This window comes from Entelurus aequoreus, linkage group LG03 (genome assembly GCF_033978785.1).
Source record: "Entelurus aequoreus isolate RoL-2023_Sb linkage group LG03, RoL_Eaeq_v1.1, whole genome shotgun sequence".
NCBI lineage: Eukaryota > Metazoa > Chordata > Actinopteri > Syngnathiformes > Syngnathidae > Entelurus > Entelurus aequoreus.
Window position 1 is genome coordinate 44678608 of NC_084733.1, and position 23685 is coordinate 44702292.

Sequence of the window (23685 nt, forward strand, 5' to 3'; positions counted from 1 at the left end):
GCTGAATTATTAATCGTGTATTTACATGTTCAGTCACTGTGAATGTCCATTTCACGTTCTCGACTCTCATTTTCAAGAGGATATAGTATCTAAAATGGTTTAAAATACAAATCTGTGATCCACAATAGAAAAAGGAGAGAGTGTGGAATCCAATGAGCCAGCTTGTACCTAAGTTACGGTCAGAGCGAAAAAAGATACGTCCATCACTGCCTTTCAAGTCATTCACTGTAACGTTCCTCATCTATGAATCTTTCATCCTCGCTCAAATTAATGGTGTAATCATCACTTTCTCGGTCCGAATCTCTCTCACTCCATTGTAAACAACGGGAATTCTGAGCAGCACTACCGCTTGTGACGTCACGCTACTTCCGGTACAGGCAAGGCTTTTTTTATCAGCGAGCAAAAGTTGCGAACTTTATCGTCGATTTTCTCTACTAAATCCTTTCAGCAAAAATATGGCAATATCGCGAAATGATCAAGTATGACACATAGAATGGATATGCTATTCCCGTTTAAATAAAAAAAATCATTTCAGTAGGCCTTTAACTGTAATCCAAACACGGACGTGAAGCTTCTCCTCACTCCAGGCAGCTATGCGTGCTCAGCGTTCACTCCAATGATGTCGTCTCACGGCGATAGAAGGTACAATTGTCTTGTTTTTCCGCAGAACGACTTGCCATGGCTTTGGATCAGATTTTACAATAGGTCCCCCTTCCTTTGTGCAGTTCTGCTAGTTATTTTCGAGCCTGTGGCTCAACAGTAACTGGACGCCATTACACGTTTCCCCAAACTACGGAACGGGCAGTGGGTCAAAAACGTAAATCGTTCGTTAAAATAACAAAGGGACAAACGGTAGAAATTGGATGGAAAATAAATGACCGTCGTTAAAGGAACTTATAGTTAACGTGTTATTATTGAGTTAACTTTGACAGCCCCAATATATATATATATATATATACAGTATATATATATATATATATATATATATATTAGGGATGGGCGATTATATGATTGTGATTGATGATTGCAATTACTTGGAGTTCAATCATCAAGCTGTTAGCATTTTTACCTTGATCAAACATGGCGGAAATGTTTGTTAAACGTTACCACAGTAGTAAACAGTAAAGACGCAACAATGCTTGGTATAATCCTGCACTGAACAATCCGCCTTTATTGGCCGTGATCCTGTGTGTGTTTGTGTCCGGGTGTGTGTGCGACCTCCCGTTCCACTGTTGGCAAAGTCGGCTTATCACGACGTAATTAATGTTCAATCAGCGTTGTGCTTCTTCCCACTTACACAACTAAAAGTGCAGCCCAGAAGAACAAAATAAAGAAATGGTAAATGGGTTGTACTTGTATAGCGCTTTTCTACTTTTTTTAAGGAACTCAAAGCGCTTTGACACTATTTTCCACATTCACCCATTCACACACACACATTCACACATTCACACACTGATGGCAATATGGCAAACACTAGCATAGAAGTTGAAACACAACCTTTAGAAGGAGCAGCGACTTTAGTGACACACATTAGTTTCCAGTGATGGGCAAGCTACTTTGAAAATGTAGTACACTAAGCTACAAGTTACTCTCAATTAAATGTAGCTAAGCTCCATGGGAAGCTATCTCCAGGGAATTGTAGCAAGTGACACTACAAGCTATGCGGAAAAAGTAGCTTGCTACATCAAAGCTACATTTAACTGCATTTATATTTATGTATAATATCAATGTTGATGTAACTGAGTGTACACATGGACCCAATAAGGGTCTGTTACTATTAACTATCTGTCATTTAGCTGGGGGCACCCTACAACTACCTCTAGGTGTCCCCGCACTCCACTGTATGTTTTTATTTAGTTTGTCTTTTCTTTGGCCCACCCGTATAAAGTTATTAATTTTCTCGACCTACAGTAAAAAACAAAAAAAACAATATATCTTGACATAAAAACAATGACTTGTGTCTTGTAATGTGTATGTGCAGTAAAACTTTTCATGAACTCAAATCACCTTAATGTGTGTTCCTAAATTGTGTTGGACGTCTTAGATGAAGAGAGCAGTTATGATTTTGGTTTACAGAGTAAACAACTAAAACTAAGGTTTTGGGCATTGTTTTCTCTAAACGCATACCTTTGTGTAATAATGGCCAAGGACACGCAATATTGTGGGTTTCCTGGACCTAATCTCCATCACGAAAGGACAAATCTAATCTGCGGGAGGGAATCCCCTTTTTCAAGTATCTTTTTTTTTTTGGAGTGGTCAGCTGGACGTTTCCCGCTGTCTCCGACTCCCTTTTCGTCATGTGACATGAGTGCGTGACTGTTATGATTTTGCATCCTAGTTTTGATGACCCGCCTTATCTCACCTTTGATTGGCCAGTCCGTAATGTTTCGTTCTAACCCTAGCCAATTGTGACTCATCATACGAACACCAACCAATCATCATGGATTTTCTCTGTATGTATGGATGTTCTCATTCAGACAGGTCATTGTGTTTTCTCCATATTTTCGGGGGTCCTGAATTTGCAGTCCATGTTCTGTCTTTGTAGCTTGTAGCTTTGATGTAAGCTACCTCGCTACGTGGGTCTAATAGTAGCGAAGCTACAGGAAAAGCTACTTGTTAAAAAAGTAGCTCAGCTACCACCAAGCTACTGTAGCTTAGCTACATGTAGCTTGTTACTGCTCATCACTGTTAGTTTCACTATCTGTTGCAGCTCACCCGTAATCCTGCCCTGAATGCGAACTTGCAGGAGGCAGGCACATAATGTCTTTGTGACTGGTCTCGACTGGGAGAATAAACACCCACTAATTCCATCCATCCATTTTCTACCGCTTGTCCCTTTTGGGGTCGCGGGGGATGCTGGAGCCTATCTAAGCTGCATTCGGGCGGAAGGCGGGGTACACCCTGGACAAGTCGCCACCTCATCGCAGGGCCAACACAGATAGACAGACAACATTCACACTCACATTTACACACTAGGGCCAATTTAGTGTTGCCAATCAACCTATCCCCAGGTGCATGTCTACTAATTTATTAAGAAAAAAAAAAGAGTAATCAAAATGTTTTTAATCAGATTTTTTTGTTCATGTATCTGCAACGATTCAACTCCTCTGATATAACATGTACTAAAAAAACTCTGCAGACACTGTGTTCAAATCCTTTTTGAGTTTGTGGATAAAAAAAAAAAATTGTTCTAGAAATAAGAAATCAACGAGTTTATTTATTGGTACACTTTATTTTACAGTACTTTCACTTCAAACTGCACTTTCATGTAATTTTATTCAATATAAACTACAGAATTTGAGTTTTAAAAAACTCCACAATCTGGGTCACCACTTGTTGTTTGCCAAAGCACTGGTGGGAAGCACTGATGTATACAAGTAATTAAAGGATATAAATAGTAATTTACCATTTGAAAGTGTTGTCTAATAAATGTTAACTTGAAAGACGAGTCTTATAGTATTCAGTACACCAATGATACATGTTTTTACTGCAGAATGATTGTGATGACATTTAGAAAAACAAAATAAAGTTGAAAGAAAAAAAGTTGTCCTTACCCCCCACAATGTATCAAAAAAGTAGCAAAACCGTGGCTCTAAAACCGAGGTACAGACCGTAGTTGGGTTACCTTTATCGTTGCACCTATAGCAGTGATGGGCAATCTGCAGCCCGCGGGCCACATCCGGCCAGTTAGTCTTTTTAATCCGGTCCGCCAAATATTAGAACAAAATTGAGCAAAAATCTGTTTTGAGGATTGCCACAACAAAACTGATACTAAACTTTAACGCATTGGCAAATAAGGGTGAGCAACAACACTGCTCCCACTGAAAGAGAATGTAAGTATTAACCCTGTAATACCATTTTTGTGTTTCACTGAGGTACTGATATGATATTGTTAAAAATATATGTATAGCCCATATTTGGGAAGTGTACTCTTAGTTCCAATAGATATATGCTTTTAATTGCATCATGTGCTTGCCCAGCCCATCTGTCAAATTTAAAAGCCAATGTGGCTCGAGCCAAAAAGTTTACCTACCCCTGACCGATAGTAAACACAATCATAGATACAGTATGAATATAATGTTAGCATATATTACCTAGAGCAAACATGGCGGTACATGCAGTAGTAAATAGAAGGGATGACACGGTACATGCTATAATCCTGCATGGAAAAATCCCACTTTAATGAAAAAAAAAAAAAATGGTGACACTAATCGAGATCGGATGATAGGAAAAAATGTATCATACATTTTTTTTGCCATATTGCCTAGCCCTAGTATATATATATATATATATATATATATATATATATATATATATATATATATATATATATATATATATATACATAAACATGCTGTATATACACACAAATATATATTATAATATACATATATAGACATATATATTATTAACATATATACACATATATTACAATATATAAACACTTATACACACACACACGACTTGAGGTTGCATACCTTCAAACATGTAGTTCAAAATCCTTTTCCTGATCTCGGGATGATCCTGGCTGGACCAGTCCAAGTACTGAAGCACGTAAATACTTGGAGCAAAGTGTATCAAGTTCTGCTCCCCACATCCAAGAGGGATTTGAACCAGTGAATCCAAATGTTTGATGGACAAGGCCAACACATCACCTGTGTAGCATAACACAGTGCAAAGGGGAATGTGTTACAGATATTTTTCTTTCATGCACAAACTGAAATATGTGGAAAAAATAGTGACCAACTTTGGCAGAGCAGTAAGGAATTATACAAACTCTTCAAAGTCCAGACACTGTTCAGTCTGTTTAAAAAAACCTCATAAAATTGATTTACTGTTCATAACACTGTAAAGTGTAAAACTAACAAAACCAGCAGGAGATCAAATACTGTTTCCCTCTCTGTAAGTCGGTATACCATCTGTAGCGGTAAAGTCTTAAACTCTTACTGCTACTGGTTGCCGAATATAAATGAAGCTAGTATAGACGTGTGCAGTCAGCTAATATTAGATGTCCAGAATGATGTCCATGTTTAACAAAAATGTTTATTAACATACAGTCAGGAAAATAAAACTCACTTTGTAATAAAACAGAAAGTAAACGGGCGCAAACAAATAATAGCTCAGCACAGTCAAAAACTGTTTCGCCTCCACTCAGCTAGGGATGGGCGATACCACACTTTTAGGATTCGATACGATACCGATACTTTTTCTTGCATTTTCATCGATACCGATACCATTAATTTCTTATTGGCAATTTTTGTCAGTCAAAAATATTATTACTATTGTTATTTTTTAACACAAATCACAAAATAATACAAACCATTTATACCACATTTATTATGGTCAATAAATAATAAAAGTAAAATTAAAATAAATAACAAATATGAAAAATAAATTAAATATAAACAAAAATATACACATTTTCACTCTTCTTATTTCTCAAAAAAAAAAGTCTTGGTAGAAAAAGCTTAAAAAAACAATTATTCATAACAATGTTATGTTTGAAACCTCTTTGTGGAAGTAAACTTATAACACTTCTCTGAAGCAAAGTCAATAATTTCCTTATCACAATAAACTAGGATTTCCTTGTCCTATAAACCTGCATACGAAAGACAGTTCCCTGAGAAAATGAACTTGGAAAAATTATCTACAAAAATGTCTGACACCATCACACCTTTAGTGTACTCGAGATATGTCGTCACACGTCACACTTTACTGAAGTCTCAGATTGCTGTTCAGGAAATGTAACAACGCTGTCGGCTGGCTGTGTGTGTGTTGCACGTTGACGACGCTCATTCGCTGTCTCCTGTCACGTGACTGGGCCAGCTCTATACTCTGCCAGGTACAGGGGTGTCCCAGCACATAGTAAGTTAAGTAAGTAATCAAAAACATCTGAAAGTGATGCTTGCACCCCGCACACGCCGTTTTTTGGTTTATATCGATACTTTTTTCAGAAAAGTGATGCCAAATGAGTAGCGTGTGAGTATCAATATATCGATACCACAGGATCGATACGCACATCCCTACACTCAGCAACACCTGAGCATGATCACAGCCTCTCCCCAAGTAAACTTTCACTTGGCCTTGAGCCAACCCCTAAGTGACGTCATGAACTTGACAGACAGAAATAGTATTTGGCTCTAACACCGTCCAATTGGTTGAAATTGGTTATTTTTTGAGAAATCATACACTTTCCTTAATTAAAAACGTACAGTTTGCAGCGTGTTCTACATTAAAAAAAAATGAAACCCAAAAAAATATAAAACCACCAAGGGCTACCATACCAGTTTTTTTTTACCTCATGGTACCCGTTTTTTGTATTTGGGATCAGCATTAGTCCCAAAAAAATGTAATCATACCGTAGAGGCAAGGAGGAGATATTAATAAAACAATCAGGCCTTGCTTCATACTTCCTCCAAATGAGCCATTTTGGATTTTCCCCATTTGTGACCTTATTCCCATTAGTGACGTCAGCAGATATCTCCATATATGGTAAAGTTTTACCCAAACAACTTTGTGCTTTCCTTCTTTTTCTCTATCCTCTTGAGGTGGGGCGGACTGGCTCGTACATGCACATGCATCCTCCGCTGTTGCCAAATTTAATACAAAGTTCTAACTTACATCTGTCAGTAGACTCAATGTGGAAGCGCTATAAACTACAACAAAGCTGACAGCGTGAAGACGCAGTCAAAGTGGAGGCACGTAATATAAAGCCGGCCACAAAACGGAGCATTCCTGAAGAGACAGTCAGAATGCTGTTGCATTCAGGTCACGCCGCAGTGAAGATTGTGTTCCTCAGGAAGTGGAAGGATAGCCAGGAGATGCAGCGTGCAGGTAGGAATATTTTAATGCACAAAAAAGCAAAAATACAAAAACTAAGTGCAGCTGTAGTGCACCGAATAATCTAAACTAGCTTAGTCTAGCATAGCATAGCAGGACTTAATAAGGGTAGTACGTTAACGGGACCACGAACGTAACTTGTCATAAAAATGAACAATGCGACCATGCCGAGTACACGGTGACACGGGCTTAAGACACGGGCTTAAGAAAGGACATAATTAGGGCGGGAGCAAGTAGAACCACTAATCATAAAACAAAACCAGGTGCAAACAATGCTCAATGCTCATGCTCATTTGCACATTCACAAAAGAGATTATACTAAATAAAATGTTTAAAATAAACTATATTCAGGTTGCAACACTGAACAAAAATATAAACACAACACATTTGTTTTTGTTACCATTTTTCATGAGTTGAACTCAAAGATGTAAAACGTTTACTATATACACAAAATACCTATTCCTCTCAAATATTGTTCACAAATCTGTCTAAACCTGTGTTAGTGAGCACTTCTTCTATGCCAAGATAATCCATCCCACCTCACAGGTATGGTGTATGAAGATGCTGATTAAACAGCATGATTACTGCACATGTGTGCCTTAGGCTGCCCACGAAAAAAAGGCCACTCTGAAATGTGAAGTTTTACCACACAGCACAATGTCACAGATGTCGCAAGTTTTGAGGGAACGTGCAGTTGGCATGCTAACTGTAGGAATGTCCACCAGAGCTGTTGCTCTTGAATTGAATGTTAATTTCTCTACCATAAGTTTTCTCCAAAGGCCTTTCAGAGAATTTGGCAGTACATCCAATCGGCCTCACAACTGCAGCCTAATTGTAACCACTCCAGCCCAGGACCACCACATCCAGCAGATGCACCTTCTTGATCGTCTGAGACCAGCCACCTGGACAGTTGCTGCAGCAATTGGTTTGCATAACCAAATAATTTCTTCACAAACTGGGAAGCTCATCTGCAGGTTCGATGTCCTCATCAGGGTCTCAACCTGACACCAAACCATCGTCGTAACTTACTCGAGTGGGCAAATGCTCACATCCGATGGTGTTTGGCATGTCGGGGAGGTGTTCTCTTCATGTATGAATCCCAGTTTTTACTGTTCAGGGCAGATGACAGAAGATGACAGACAGTGTGTGTGGCATCATGATGGAGAGCGGTTTGCTGATGTCAACGTTGACAATCAATTGGCCCATGGTGGGGTTAGGGTTATGGACAACGAACGCAAGCGTTCTATTTATGGCATTTTGAATGCACAGAGATACCGTGACGAGGTTCTGAGGCCCATTGTTGTGCCATTCACCCAAGATCATCACCTAATGTTGTAGCATGACAATGCACGGCCCCATGTTGCAAGGATCTGCACACAATTCCTGGAAGCTAAAAACATTACAGTTCTTGCATGGCCAGCATACTCACGGGACTTGTCACCCATTGAGCAGGTTTGGGATGCTGTGGATTGGCGTATACGACAGCGTGTTCCAGTTCCTGACAATATCCAGCAACTTGGCACATTCATTGAAGAGGAGTGAACCAACATTCCACAACCTGATCAACTCTATGCGAAGGAGATGTGTTGCACTGCGTGAGGCAAATGGTGGTCACACCAGATATTGACTGCTTTTCTGACCCTCCCCAGACCCCAATAAAGCAAAACTGCACATTTCAGAGTAGCCATTTATAGTGGGCAGCCTACGGCACATCTGTGCAATAATCGCACAAAAACAAAAGTGTTACGTTTATATTTTTGTTCAGTATATCGTATATATTGACAAGATGGCTGCGCTTCAGAGCAGCGGCTTCGTGCGAGCGCTCCTGGAAGTGTAGACCGATTTGGCAAAAACACCCCTCAATTCAGTCAATTTCATGGCTGGCTCACAGCGTGTTCACTCCGTGATCACTTACGACCGACTTACGATTCTGGATGTGGAGAGATCGGGCCATTCTGGGCTGATAGATGCGTGTACGATGGACCTACTCGCTAGCTTGGGAATTCTTCGCGAGCTACATCCACCAGTGGCCTTTGAAGCAGCGGCGTCGACTACCAGCGGAGACCGTCAGCGAAAGAGACGTAAGCGATGCGCTCGGAAGCAGAAGCGGGGGTGTCGGGCGGGGCTAACAACAAAGCTAAATGCTTTGTTGTTAGCGGGGCTAACGAAAAAGCTAAATGCTAATCCACAAAGAAGCGCTAATAAGGAGTCTGTTAAGCTAGAACTAGCCAGCGCCAGGCTGGATAATCCCTGCACACATAGCAATTCTTCTAGAATAATATACAACTCACATAATGTTTTTTCTGCGTCAGAGGTGGACATGCATTTTACTGAGGTGGCAAACAATCTAAAAATTCCTGTCATATCAATTCCTAGATATGGTCGAAATTATTTAAAGTGCACTATGCATAATAAACGTAACATTATTAATATTGCTACTACGGATACTTTCAACAAAAACTCCTCAAAACAGCCCACTACCTATAATAGGGGCTTTTTAAACATAAGGTCATTGTCTTCCAAAACGTTATTAGTTAATGAAGTCATCAGAGACAACAATCTTGATGTCGTTGGTCTAGCCGAGACCTGGCTCAAACCAGACGAATTTTTTGCGCTGGGTGAGGCGTCTCCTCCTGGCTATGCGGGAACGCATATTGCCCGCCCCATTAAAAGGGGTGGGGGTGTTGCACTAATATACAACAAAAACTTTAGCCTTACCTCGGACCTAAATAATAAATATAACTCGTTTGAGGTGCTTACTGTGAGGTTTGTCACACCGCTGCCTCTGCACCTGGCTGTCATCTACCGGCCCCCTGGGCCCTATTCGGACTTTATCAATGAATTTTCAGAGTTCGTTGCTGATCTAGTGACGCACGCCGACAATATAATCATAATGGGAGACTTTAACATCCATATGAATACCCCATCGGACCCTCCATGCGTGGCGCTCCAGACTATAATTGATAGCTGTGGTCTTACACAAATAATAAATGAACCCACGCATCGCAACGGTAATACGATAGATCTAGTGCTTGTCAGGGGTGTCACCACCTCTAAAGTTACGATACTCCCGTACACTAAAGTAATGTCCGATCATTACCTTATAAAATTCGAAGTTCTGACTCATTGTCAACAAACTAATAATAATAATAATAACTACTATAGCAGCCGCAACATTAATACTGCCACAACGACGACTCTTACTGACCTACTGCCTTCAGTAATGGCACCATTCCCAAATTATGTGGGCTCTATTGATAACCTCACTAACAGCTTTAACGACGCCCTGCGCGACACCATTGATATTGTAGCACCGCTAAAGCTAAAAAGGGCCCCTAAAAGGCGTACCCCATGGTTTACAGAAGAAACTAAAGCCCAGAAATTATCATGTAGAAAGCTGGAACGCAAATGGCGTGCGACTAAACTTGAGGTTTTCCATCAAGCATGGAGTGATAGTTTAATAACTTATAAACGCATGCTTACCTCAGCTAAAGCTAAATATTACTCAAATCTCATCCACCTCAACAAAAATGATCCTAAATTTTTGTTTAGTACAGTAGCATCGCTAACCCAACAAGGGACTCCTCCCAGTAGCTCCACCCACTCAGCAGATGACTTTATGAATTTCTTTAATAAGAAAATTGAAGTCATTAGAAAAGAGATTAAAGACAATGCATCTCAGCTACAACTGGGTTCTATTAACACAAATACGACGGTATATACGACGGACATTGCCCTCCAAAATAGTTTCTCTCTCTTTGATGAAATAACATTGGAGGAATTGTTAAAATGTGTAAATGGGACAAAACAAACAACATGTTTACTTGACCCAATTCCTGGGAAACTTATCAAGGAGCTTTTTGTTTTATTAGGTCCATCAGTGTTAAATATTATAAACCTATCACTTTCCTCTGGTACTGTTCCTCTAGCATTCAAAAAAGCGGTTATTCATCCTCTACTCAAAAGACCTAACCTCGATCCTGACCTCATGGTGAACTACCGGCCGGTGTCCCACCTACCGTTTATCTCGAAAATTCTCGAAAAAATTGTCGCACAGCAGCTAAATGAACACTTAGTGACTAACAATCTCTGTGAACCTTTTCAATCCGGTTTCAGGGCAAATCACTCTACGGAGACAGCCCTCGCAAAAATGACTAATGATCTATTGCTAACGATGGATTCTGATGCGTCATCTATGTTGCTGCTTCTTGATCTTAGCGCCGCTTTCGATACTGTTGATCATAATATTTTATTAGAGCGTATCAAAACGCGTATTGGGATGTCAGACTTAGCCTTGTCTTGGTTTAACTCTTATCTTACTGACAGGATGCAGTGTGTCTCCCATAACAATGTGACCTCGGACTATGTTAAGGTAACGTGCGGAGTTCCCCAGGGTTCAGTTGTTGGCCCTGCACTCTTTAGTATTTACATGCTGCCGCTAGGTGACATTATACGCAAATACGGTGTTAGCTTTCACTGTTATGCTGATGACACCCAACTCTACATGCCCCTAAAGCTGACCAACACGCCGGATTGTAGTCAGCTGGAGGCGTGTCTTAATGAAATTAAACAATGGATGTCCGCTAACTTTTTGCAACTCAACGCTAAGAAAACGGAAATGCTGATTATCGGTCCTGCTCAACACCAACATCTATTTAATAATACCACCTTAACATTTGACAACCAAACAATTAAACAAGGCGACTCGGTAAAGAATCTGGGTATTATCTTCGACCCAACTCTCTCGTTTGAGTCACACATTAAGAGTGTTACTAAAACGGCCTTCTTTCATCTCCGTAATATCGCTAAAATTCGTTCCATTTTGTCCACAAGCGATGCTGAGATCATTATCCATGCGTTCGTTACATCTCGACTCGATTACTGTAACGTTTTATTTTCGGGCCTCCCTATGTCTAGCATTAAAAGATTACAGATGGTACAAAATGCGGCTGCTAGACTTTTGACAAAAACAAGAAAGTTTGATCATATTACGCCTATACTGGCTCACTTGCACTGGCTTCCTGTGCACCTAAGATGCGACTTTAAGGTTTTACTACTTACGTATAAAATACTACACGGTCAAGCTCCTGCCTATCTTGCCGATTGTATTGTACCATATGTCCCGGCAAGAAATCTGCGTTCAAAGAACTCCGGCTTATTAGTGATTCCCAGAGCCCAAAAAAAGTCTGCGGGCTATAGAGCGTTTTCTATTCGGGCTCCAATACTATGGAATTCCCTCCCGGTAAAAGTTAGAGATGCTACCTCAGTAGAAGCATTTAAGTCTCATCTTAAAACTCATTTGTATACTCTAGCCTTTAAATAGACTCCCTTTTTAGACCAGTTGATCTGCCGTTTCTTTTCTTTTCTTTTCTACTCTGCTCCGGGGTGGACCGCTAGCCTGTCCATCAGATGGGGACATCTCTACGCTGCTGACCCGTCTCCGCTCGGGATGGTTCCCGCTGGCCCCACCATGGACTGGACTTTCGCTGATGTGTTGGACTTTCACAATATTATGTCAGACCCACTCGACACCGAGGATGTCGTTGTGGCTTGTACAGCCCTTTGAGACACTTGTGATTTAGGGCTATATAAATAAACATTGATTGATTGAGTATATAATGCTGTTTAACTGGTGAGTGGAATCATAGATGTGTGTATTCATAGGATGTAACTGATATGGTCGGACTTGGAAGAGGATGGGTTTGAACGTTTGCACCTCGTTCGAACGCGAACACCCTTTAGGCAGCCAGCGATCAGCTGCAAACACCACATCAAAGGATGCCACCAGTGTTTTCATGTTTATGCATGCTTACAAGAGCCCAATCAACTTTTAATATACAGTATTGTTGATATAATACTGCACATGGCCATTATTCCAGGTACCAATTATACCAATGAAACTCTTACACCTTATTTACAAAGAAAATTCATATAATCACTCATTGTGACACAGAAAGACACCTATCTATTCATGATTAAATAATCTAAACAAATCTGTAAACCTTAAAATGACACATTCAAATTAAATTACAATTCATGACACAAGTTCAGACATATGTACGTACCCACTAATGCCACATTGACTCGCTGACTGTCTTGCACCACATTTGGTGGCAAAGAGATAGAGATGGACTCTGATTTGTTGTGGGTGTGTGGTGCCAGTTCCAGGAAGAGTGTTTCTGACAAGGACTGTTCAAATCCTTCAGGCTTAAGGAAAATGGCATTAATTAGGATAAAATATAGGAAACCTCAGTGCAAAGTTTAGCAAATGGTTTGTGTGTAGATACAATGATATTGCCCTAAATGTTACTTCACAGCGCAGAATGCACATATTGTACTTCTATACAATACCTTCACAAGTACTCTCCAAACAAGGCTGTCTGAGCAGTTCACAGATACAGCGTCCACATATAACTCCATCTCCCCAAGAGCCACGGGCCTGATAGGGAACAAAGCTGTGGCAGAGACGTAGCCCTCTAAGATGAGCGTTTGTGCATTTAACACGGCATCGTCGCCATGTTTTTCCAACACAAACTCAAAAGCCTCACTTTGTGAAAGCAACAAGATCACCTGTTAGAAAAACAACATGTGTTTATGAAATGACGGTGATAGAAAATGATTGTCTTCACTTGAATGTAGACCTCATTACCTCTAAGTCTCTCTCTAAGTGGTTGATGATGTTTATTTCCAGTACAAGCTCTTCTCCTCTGATGAGGTATGATGGAACATTTAGAGACAAGAAAAAATCTTTGGACACCATCAGCTGTGAATAAGAGGCAATAAAGTAATATTTAAAAACTATTAAAAGGGCACTCTGGTTGGTTGGTGGTTCAAACCCAGCTTCCTCCAAGTCCTTGGGCAAGACACTTCACCGAACACTTTTGCTCTAGTGCAACCCACACTTTCCTCTGCACAAGGTGAGAAGCTGTATTTTGTTAGTTTTAGATAGATCACATAACAATTACATGAACAATTTATGCAAATGTTTTACGGTATATTTGGTGCAAATACAAATATGTGGTATCTAAAAGGTGCAGTCGGGGATGGAGGGCGCAAATTAAAAAATACCATGAAAGATAAGGACTAGGCTTAACAATATTCAATAGAGCAAGGTTTTTCAAAGTAAAGAGCAGCAATACTCCCTTTAAAACATATAATAGCCTAATCTAATATATTCCTCAAAAAATATATTTTTTTTGTAGCATGATTTGTGGGGTTTTCTGCTCATCCCGGTTTACTTACTCACTGTGGGAACTAACAATCTCCAATGCATTTGACATAACCAAAGTTTGCTAATCAGGCTTGGAAGCGATGCTTGTTTATTTTTGTAGCGCTGCTGCGCATCCACGCAAGTCTCCTGAGCTCTCACATTTTAAAAAGCCTTGCACTTTAGCCAATCAGCAGGCTAGTTTTTGTTTTGTTTTATAATTATTCTTACTAAAGATGCACGATAAATATCGGACAGATAAATATCTGATATTAGAATCCGATTGCCGGAATTTATCAATTTAAATAGTTTCACTCATTAAACACCTAAGGCAACAGAATATATTTTAAAGTTTTTTCTATATAAGTTAATTCATCGTTGCAGTCCAAGCTCATTAGAAACAAAGATGGCGTCGATAATGTGGGGCTTCTTCTCTGTTTCAGAGGGAGATGTGCTATTTGCGCCGAATGTTTTCTAAACATTCCACGAGGAAGGAAAAACATTGAGCTTCAACATTCAAACCTCATCAGCCACTTGCAACGCCAGCTTTGCCACACATGTGTTTTAAAAACCCTATGAAGACACCTGGGCTGCTAACGAAGCTGGGTCAAAACCAGCCGCAAAGAAAGGGTGTCTCTATTGCCGCAGTGCAATAGTGCAAAAAGTTTGTTAGAAATTAACCGAGGGCTGAAGCGATCTGTGATTTCATCATGGAAATGATGGCAATCAACGGCCAAGCCCTTTAACCTCATTTAAGATACAGTGGAACCTCGATTTATGAACACCTCTATTTGCAACCTTTACGGTTTACGAACCTTTACATCGTGCCAAATATGCCTCTGTGTGTGAACCATGTCTTGGCGTACAAACGCTTTATTAATTCATTTTGCATGCCGCTTTAGGCCACTGGGGCTGCCATTTTGATGACATCACTTACTGTACACACGGGCACAGCCGTTTTGAAGATGCGAGGCCCCATACTGTACGTGACATGCTATACTAGCGGGCGCGGCCATTTCGAAGACCTTCAACGGCTAGCGGAACTTCTAATTTGTTTATTTCCACAACTGTCATACGTTGCGCCGGCCAGAGCTATGTCAGCGTGTCTTAGAGATAACTTTGTGTGCAGAAACGCTTTAAATGTGTGTCCAAACTGTAACTGTCTCGATGTACATTTTCGGGTTGCCCTGCAACTTCTTTGAGCTTGTGTTTTAGCTATAGTTAGCCAACAGCTTGTGGCCCTTTCACATTATTTTAAGAAACAAGTCCACCATTGCAACCATTATCAAAAAAGGACGTTTATGTGGTTGCTGACTTTGCCGAAGGGGTAAAATGTCTTTGCAAAGCGGTAAAGAACGTGCAAAACCAGGTCAAAAAGTTGTTGCTCATATGGATGGACGAAAAGCAGTAAGCAGGTGACAGCATTTCCGAGGCTATCATTTGCAAAAAGGCTCGCCATTTATGACGACTTGATGTCCAGAGGTGACCATGCTGGAAACAGCACGGAAGAACAATTTAAGGTGAGCTGTGGGGGGATAGAAAAGTTTCATAAAGAGGAGCCGTCTTTCACAACGTGTATATATACAGTATATATATATATATATCTTTTTTTTACCTCCTGGTGTGCAATTAACCTACAGTTAAATTGAATTTAATAAAATAATTGATATCGGGTGTCGGTCTTTCTTGATAAGCAGGTAGTTATCGGCTTGGGGAAAAAAATGCACATCCCTAATTCTTAATTTTCTGTCTGTTCACTAAACAAAATCCACTTTAGAAGTTGCCTTGCCCTATTCATCATTTAAAAAAGCTCACATTGGGGTATGTGTATTATTGTTGTTACCTTTTGTGGCATAGGAGTGAATCCCAAACCGAACTCATCTGACATCACCAGTGCGGCGGCATCTAAACATGCAACATCATCTGGAACAGTTATTCCCTCACTCGTCCAGGTTTTGTTACTAGAGGAGAAACAGAAGTACATTATTAATGTTACACATTCTCCGATTTCTTTGAATCAATCACAGCAATTTTTTCGGGTCCAAACAGCTCACCTGAGAGGAGCATCAAACCACAAAAGGGGCTTGCTTCTGTCCATCCAGTGTGTCCAGTACTTGTCTAATAAGATGGCATCCCTGTCTGCAAGTGCACATCAAGACCACAAGAGGGGACTATTGAGTAAAAAATTAACATGATTTTCTCTGTGCTTTGTGCTATCATGATTCATTACCATACCATTTTCTGATCCATCCACCAAGTGTTTTTCTTTACGCAGTCTAGCATTGGAGAGCATCTTTGTATTACATCCCTACAGGGAGAACAAGAAAGGAGGTTAATTGGTGAGTAAAGAATGTAGCTACAGTGCATCCAGAAAGTATTCACTGCGCTTCACTTTTTCCACATTTTGCTATGTTACAGCCTTATTCCAAAATTGAATGAATCAATTTTTGTCCTCAAAACTCTACTCACAATACCATAATGACAATTTTTAAATGTTGCAAATATATTAAGATTTTTTTTTTTACATCACTAGTACATATTATTCGTATTCATACATAATATTTGTACATAATATTCATATTTACAGCCTTTGCTCAATACTTTGTTGATTCACCAATGGCAAAAATTACATCCTTAATTATTTTTTAGTACATTGCACAGCCATCTTTGGACAGTTTTGCCCATTTCTCTCAAGCTCCATTAGGTTGGATGTGAAGTGTTGGTTTTCATCCAGGATGTCTCTGTACATTGCTGCATTCGTCTTAGTCTAGTCAGGGAGGTCAAAGCTACAGCATTTCACTGTGGAGAGAGGAGAACCTTCCAAAAGGACAACCATCTCTGTAGCAATTCACCAATCTGGCCTGTATGATAAAGTGACCCCACGAAAGCAATTTCTTAATAAAACATTTGTCAAAATGTACCTGAAAGACTCTCAGACCATGAAAAACAAAATTCTCTAGTCTGATGAGACTAAGATTGAACTCTTTGGTGTGAATGTCAGGCGTCATGTTTGGAGGAAACCAGGCACCACTCATCACCAGTCCAATACCATCCCTACAGTAAAGCATGGTGGTGGTAGCATCATGCTGTGGAGATGTGTTTCAGCGGCAGGAACTGAAAGACTACTCAGGATAGAGGTAAAGATAAATGCAGCAATGTACAGAGACATCCTTGATGAAAACCAACACATCCCATCCAACCTGATGGAGCTGGAGAGATGCTATGAAGAGAATTGGGTGAAACTGCCCAAAGATAGGTGTGCTAAGCTTGTGGCATCGTATTCAAAAAGACTTGAGGCTGTAAGTATTAAGCAAATGCTGTAAATACTTATGTAAATGTGATTGTTAATTTTTAATACATTTGCAAAATTAAAATAAAAAAAAACTTATCACATTATCATTATGGGGTATTGTCTGTAGAATTTTGAGGACAAACATACAATTATTCTATTTTGGAAGAAGGCTGTAACATAACAAAATGTGGAAAAATTGAAGCGGTGTGAATACTTTCCAGTTGCACTGTACTGTGATAAAGACATATAAGCTTGACTCAGGCTACTGCATTTTTTTTAAACAAAGATGAAAAAACTCCTCAAGTTTACAGGCATTTTTGAAAAGGTAAATGCCCTAAACCCTCAGCAAAAACACACACGCGCACACGCACCTTCCCTCGCACACACACACACACACACACACACACACACACACACACACACACACACACACACACACACACACACACACACACACACACACACACACACACGCACGCATACACACAATAATCTACCAGAGCTTTGCTCAGATAAGAAATATTCATATTCATATATTTCAGTGTGTCTTTTTGTCAACAAGCTCCAGGTCTTTAACTTGGCATACTAGAATTACCAGCTCTTACAAGTAACTCAAGAAAGCAGGCAGGTAAGTTACATCAAGACTAACTGGTTCACGGGTCACACTGTGCAAACGTATACTACTGTACTTTCTGTCCTGTGAAAGATAATGTGTTGGGTGACTTGGGAACAGATGAAGAGAAAATGTGAGCAAACTGAAACAAGATATCAAATGCTATTGTGTCAAAATGTATCTCTTTACTGTTTGTGCAGGTTTTTAATATTTTCATATTTAGGGATGTACAACAAAATAAGAAATAAAATAATGGATTGAATCATAACTGTTTTTTATCCACTGAAAATAATAATGAATAAGATATTGCCTGGATTTCAGCGTGCAAGTGATGACCTCATCAAAATGCACCATGGTCTGCAGAGCAACAAGCACGCTAGCTTAAGCCCAGTATGTCTACCAAGCAGAATTATTTCCAAGTTCCGCCTTCGGATTGTAAATACGTAAATATGCAATAAATCACTCGGAGTCACACGCAGCATTTATGCAGCCAGATATATATAAGAAGCAACCAGCTGTACTGATAAAAAATTAGCCAGCTATACCCAGTTTATAATAACACTGATTGTGTTAGTCCAGATTTTCATACTTTGTACTCTACTTTTTTTCTTAGACAAACGTTTGTGTTACATAGAAACGTGTAGCTTCCTAAACTGTTAGTTTCAAAATAACTTTAATTCAATTTATAGGTAGGAAATATACTCCATATACTAACCTGTGTTACTTGTTGATAGTCTGAGAACTATTTTAGTTGACTATTTGTTGGTCCTGATTTTTATAAACGATTTGTAAATATGTCTATTTTTTTATATGACTTACATTTGAATATTTGTCTTATTTTGCAAAAACTATTTATTTTTTAAATGCATTTACAGTAGAACCTGGATTCACGAAAGCCTCTATTTGCGTCATTTTTGGTTTACGAACCTTCACATGGCGCCAAATATGCCTCTTTGTGCGGGCCATGTCTCAACGTACTACTGCTTCATTCATTCTGTGTGCCACTGGAAGCCCTATGGTGGGTGCCATTCTGATGACATCACTTCCTGTACGCGCGGGCACGGCCATTTTGAAGAGGCAAGGCCCCCTATGTCACTTACTGTTTACATCCTGTACACACTGGCAGCCATTTTGAAGAGTTTCGAGGCTAGCGGCACTTCTGACGTGTTTATTTCCACAATTGTCCTACCATGCGCCGGTCAAAGCTGTGTGAGCCAGTTCAAAAGATCACTCTGTGTGAATACAAACATTTTGAATATGTCCAAACTCTCACATTCTTATCGTATAGCTTCAGGTTGCTAGACAACTATTGAGCAAGCATTTTAGCTAGTTAGCCACTGGCTTGCGTCGCCTTCACTTCGAGGATTTTATCAGCGAAGGGGTCTTTGTTCTTTAATTGTGATGAGACCGAAAAATATGCCACAGCAGATCTTTATTACAGCGAAGGAGAAGGCACTACCGGGACACAAGCCAATGAAGGATTGTCTCACACTGCTAGCAGTGATTACGTGGACACGGATTTGTCCCATATTTAGTAACAAAGGTACGTGTCCCTTTTCAATCTGTAAAGGGACTCACTTTGTATCGTATTAATGTGTAAATCAAAACAGTCTTTGAAACGTCAATGGAAATATTGCATGACAAGGCACTTTTATATTACAAACCCTGTTTCCATATGAGTTGGGAAATTGTGTTAGATGTAAATATAAACGGAATACAATGATTTGCAAATCATTTTCAACCCATATTCAGTTGAATATGCTTCAAAGACAACATATTTGATGTTCAAACTGATCAACTTTTTTTTTTTTGCAAATAATCATTAACTTTAGAATTTGATGCCAGCAACATGTGACAAAGAAGTTGGGAAAGGTGGCAATAAATACTGATAAAGTTGAGGAATGCTCATCAAACACTTATTTGGAACATCCCACAGGTGAACAGGCAAATTGGGAACAGGTGGGTGCCATGATTGGGTATAAAAGTAGGTTCCATTAAATGCTCAGTCATTCACAAACAAGGATGGGGCGAGGGTCACCACTTTGTCAACAAATGCGTGAGCAAATTTTTGAACAGTTTAAGAAAAACCTTTCTCAACCAGCTATTGCAAGGAATTTAGGGATTTCACCATCTACGGTCTGTAATATCATCAAAGGGTTCAGAGAATCTGGAGAAATCACTCCACGTAAGCAGCTAAGCCCGTGACCTTCGATCCCTCAGGCTGTACTGCATCAACAAGCGACATTAATGTGTAAAGGATATCACCACATGGGCTCAGGAACACTTCAGAAACCCACTGTCAGTAACTACAGTTGGTCGTTACATCTGTTAGTGCAAGTTAAAACTCTCCTATGCAAGGCGAAAACCGTTTATCAACAACACCCAGAAACGCCGTCGGTTTCGCTGGGCCTGAGCTCATCTAAGATGGACTGATACAAAGTGGAAAAGTGTTCTGTGGTCTGACGAGTCCACATTTCAAATTGTTTTTGGAAACTGTGGACGTTGTGTCCTCCGGACCAAAGAGGAAAAGAACCATCCGGATTGTTATTGGCGCAAAGTTGAAAAGCCAGCATCTGTGATGGTATGGGGGTGTATTTGTGCCCAAGACATGGGTAACTTACACATCTGTGAAGGTGCCATTAATGCTGAAAGGTACATACAGGTTTTGGAGCAACATATGTTGCCATCCAAGCAACGTTACCATGGACGCCCCTGCTTATTTCAGCAAGACAATGCCAAGCCACGTGTTACATCAACATGGCTTCATAGTAAAAGAGTGCGGGTACTAGACTCGCCTGCCTGTAGTCCAGAACTGTCTCCCATTGAAAATGTGTGGCGCATTATAAAGCCTAAAATGCCACAACGGAGACCCCCGGACTGTTGAACAACTTAAGCTGTACATCAAGCAAGAATGGGAAAGAATTCCACCTGAGAAGCTTAAAAAATGTGTCTCCTCAGTTCCCAAACGTTTACTGAGTGTTGTTAAAAGGAAAGGCCATGTAACACAGTGGTGAACATGCCCTTTCCCAACTACTTTGGCACGTGTTGCAGCCATGAAATTCTAAGTTAATTATTATTTGCAAAAAAAAAAAAGTTTATGAGTTATATCTTGTCTTTGTAGTGCATTCAATTGAATATCGGTTGAAAAGGATTTGCAAATCATTGTATTCCGTTTATATTTACATCCAACACAATTTCCCAACTCATATGGAAACGGGGTTTGTACATTTAACAGTAAAACGGCAGCCCTTACCTGCGTGACCAATGAGCTGACAGCACCCTCACACATGACCATTACAACACATAATTTGGCTCATCTCATTGGTTGAGGCACTGGCGTGTGCGACAGAAATACCGGAAGAAAACAGACGAGAACACAAAAGCATGGCTGACAGGGACGCCGAAACTGATGCTACGCATACGAGTAACAACCTTAATAAGCATTCTCCCACGAGGAACAAAACGAATAGGCTGCAGAAATACAAATTTGATTAGGAAAAGGAAAATATGTGGCTTGAAAAGGTGAACAATTATGTCTACAAAGTGAACTGCGTGGTTTTCCGCCGCATTTTTCTATTGCCCATTATGGTGGATTGTATGACATTAAACGCCATGCTGCTGCTAGTAGTGGTCATAAAAAAAAAGAGTAAAAACCTCGACCGGTTTGTTGTCCATCAGGCAACACCAACAACCAACCAGAAGTCAAGCAGAATATTATTTTCTTTAAGAGTTATATCAACTTAATTTTGATATTTTAAAATTGCGCATTAAACTTGAGTTGTTGAGCAATTTGTTCCCCATGTAGCCTATTCATATTACTCCAAAACATGCATTTATTTAAATCTTAAGTTTGAGTTGAATTGTATCGTTTCACAAAAAAAGGCCAAACCAATCACCACGCTGATAGGGGTGAAGACGATAAGCATAATCAGCATGCATGCATGCGCATCAACGCTAAAGTTTTCTTTGAACAAAATAACCATAGAAATTAAGGTAAAAAAGGTTGATATATTGTGGATATTTTGATCATTATTTTACATACCAGGAAATAAACCAAAACAAAAACGCTATAAACCTTGATTAACCTAAAATGCTTGGCTGGTTGTCTATACCACCTCAGAAAACACTTGGCGCTCCAAGTACCACCATGAGGACCGACATTAAAATTCAGTGGCATAGTAGGCCTAAGTATTCATTAAAAACAAGGCAGAGGTTTTATTTATCAAGGATATTGTAACATTAAACACAGTTTGAACAGTAACACTGTGTTTGAAGTAGGGTTGTATGGTATACCAGTACTAGTGAAGTACCATGGTACTAATGAATCATAAACTGTACTATACCACCTGTAAAAAATACTGGTTCCCTTTGTTTTTGTTTTTTTAAACGGACATGACGGCACGCCGTTGTCATGTCGTGACATTGCTGGTTTTACAAGCAGAGGAGTATGTTCGGCAGCGCACAATCACGGAGTACTTACAAGCAGACATGGTGTGTCGACAGAAAGTGTAGAATGGATGCATTTTGGCTTAAAAACTAGCGATAAAGGTGAAGTTATAACACTTAAATGTCACTCTACAAGAGGTGCTTAAAACATTGCTATCTAGCTACCGGCTAACATCAATCCGCATTCGGCAGTGTATTAGCTACTTCTAAATCACTAATCCTCGCCTCCATGGCGACACATAAAGTACGTTTCTTACAAGTATCATCCCTGCAGGACAAGGAATAGCTAAACAACTCACCGCTAACAGGATGGCACTCCGCAATGTAAATAAATGCCATGGGTGGATTTACACCTGACATCCACTGTAATGATACCAAGTACAATAACGTATCTAGTCGATACTACAATGATTACATTGATATTTTATATAATCACAAATCCTTTTTTCCTTTTTAAAAAAAAAATATATATTATGTTTATAAACTCAGGAAATATGTCCCTGGACACATGGGGACTTTAAATATGACCAATGTATGATCCTGTAACAATTTGGTATCGGATCCATACCCAAATTTGTGGTATCATCCAAAATTAATGTAAAGCATCCAAACAACAGAAGAATAAGTGTTCAGTACATTTTAACACAAGTGTAGCTAGAACATCCATCCATCCATCCATGTTCTACCGCTTGTCCCTCTCGGGGTCGCAGGGGGTGCTGGAGCCAATCCAAGCTGCACTTGGGTGCAAAGCGGGGGTACACCCTGGACAAGTCGCCACCTCATCGCAGGGCCAACACAGATAGACAGACAACATTCACACTCACATTCACACACTAGGGCCAATTTAGTGTTGCCAATCAACCTATCCCCAGGTGCATGTCTTTGGAGGTGGGAGGAAGCCGGAGTACTGCACACAGAAAGACCCCGGGATCGAACCCAGGACCTTCGTTCTGTGAGGCACACGCACTAACCTCTGTGCTACTGTGCTGCCCGGTTTGATTATATATATATATATATATATATATATATATATATATATATATATATATATATATATATATATATATATATATATATATATATATATATATATATATATATATATATATATATATATATAGACAGTATAAATAAATACATTGTCATGTCTTCAATGTCTGCAGTTGTTTTTTTTACTAAAATAGAGACTTTTGTCGAGGCTAGAACCATTACTCATGTTTAAATTGATTCTTACGGATAACTGCTTTGGTTGGCGAACAATGTTGAAGAACCAATTAAGTTTGTAGA

At 39.7% G+C, this 23685-nt stretch overlaps 1 protein-coding gene across 5 annotated transcripts in view; it reads right to left on the reverse strand.

Annotated features, from left to right (window-relative positions):
• The window catches only part of cd109 (CD109 molecule), a 77116-nt gene that overhangs the window by 33645 nt on the left and 19786 nt on the right, over positions 1–23685 (reverse strand). For all 5 annotated transcript variants that reach the window (XM_062041889.1, XM_062041890.1, XM_062041891.1 and 2 more), the window contains 7 exons: positions 16283–16355; positions 16102–16186; positions 15891–16008; positions 13490–13603; positions 13192–13410; positions 12906–13047; positions 4479–4655 (listed from right to left, as the gene is read on the reverse strand). In XM_062041889.1, coding sequence (XP_061897873.1) covers positions 4479–4655; positions 12906–13047; positions 13192–13410; positions 13490–13603; positions 15891–16008; positions 16102–16186; positions 16283–16355 — 928 coding nt within the window. The remainder of the gene's footprint in view (positions 1–4478; positions 4656–12905; positions 13048–13191; positions 13411–13489; positions 13604–15890; positions 16009–16101; positions 16187–16282; positions 16356–23685) is intronic.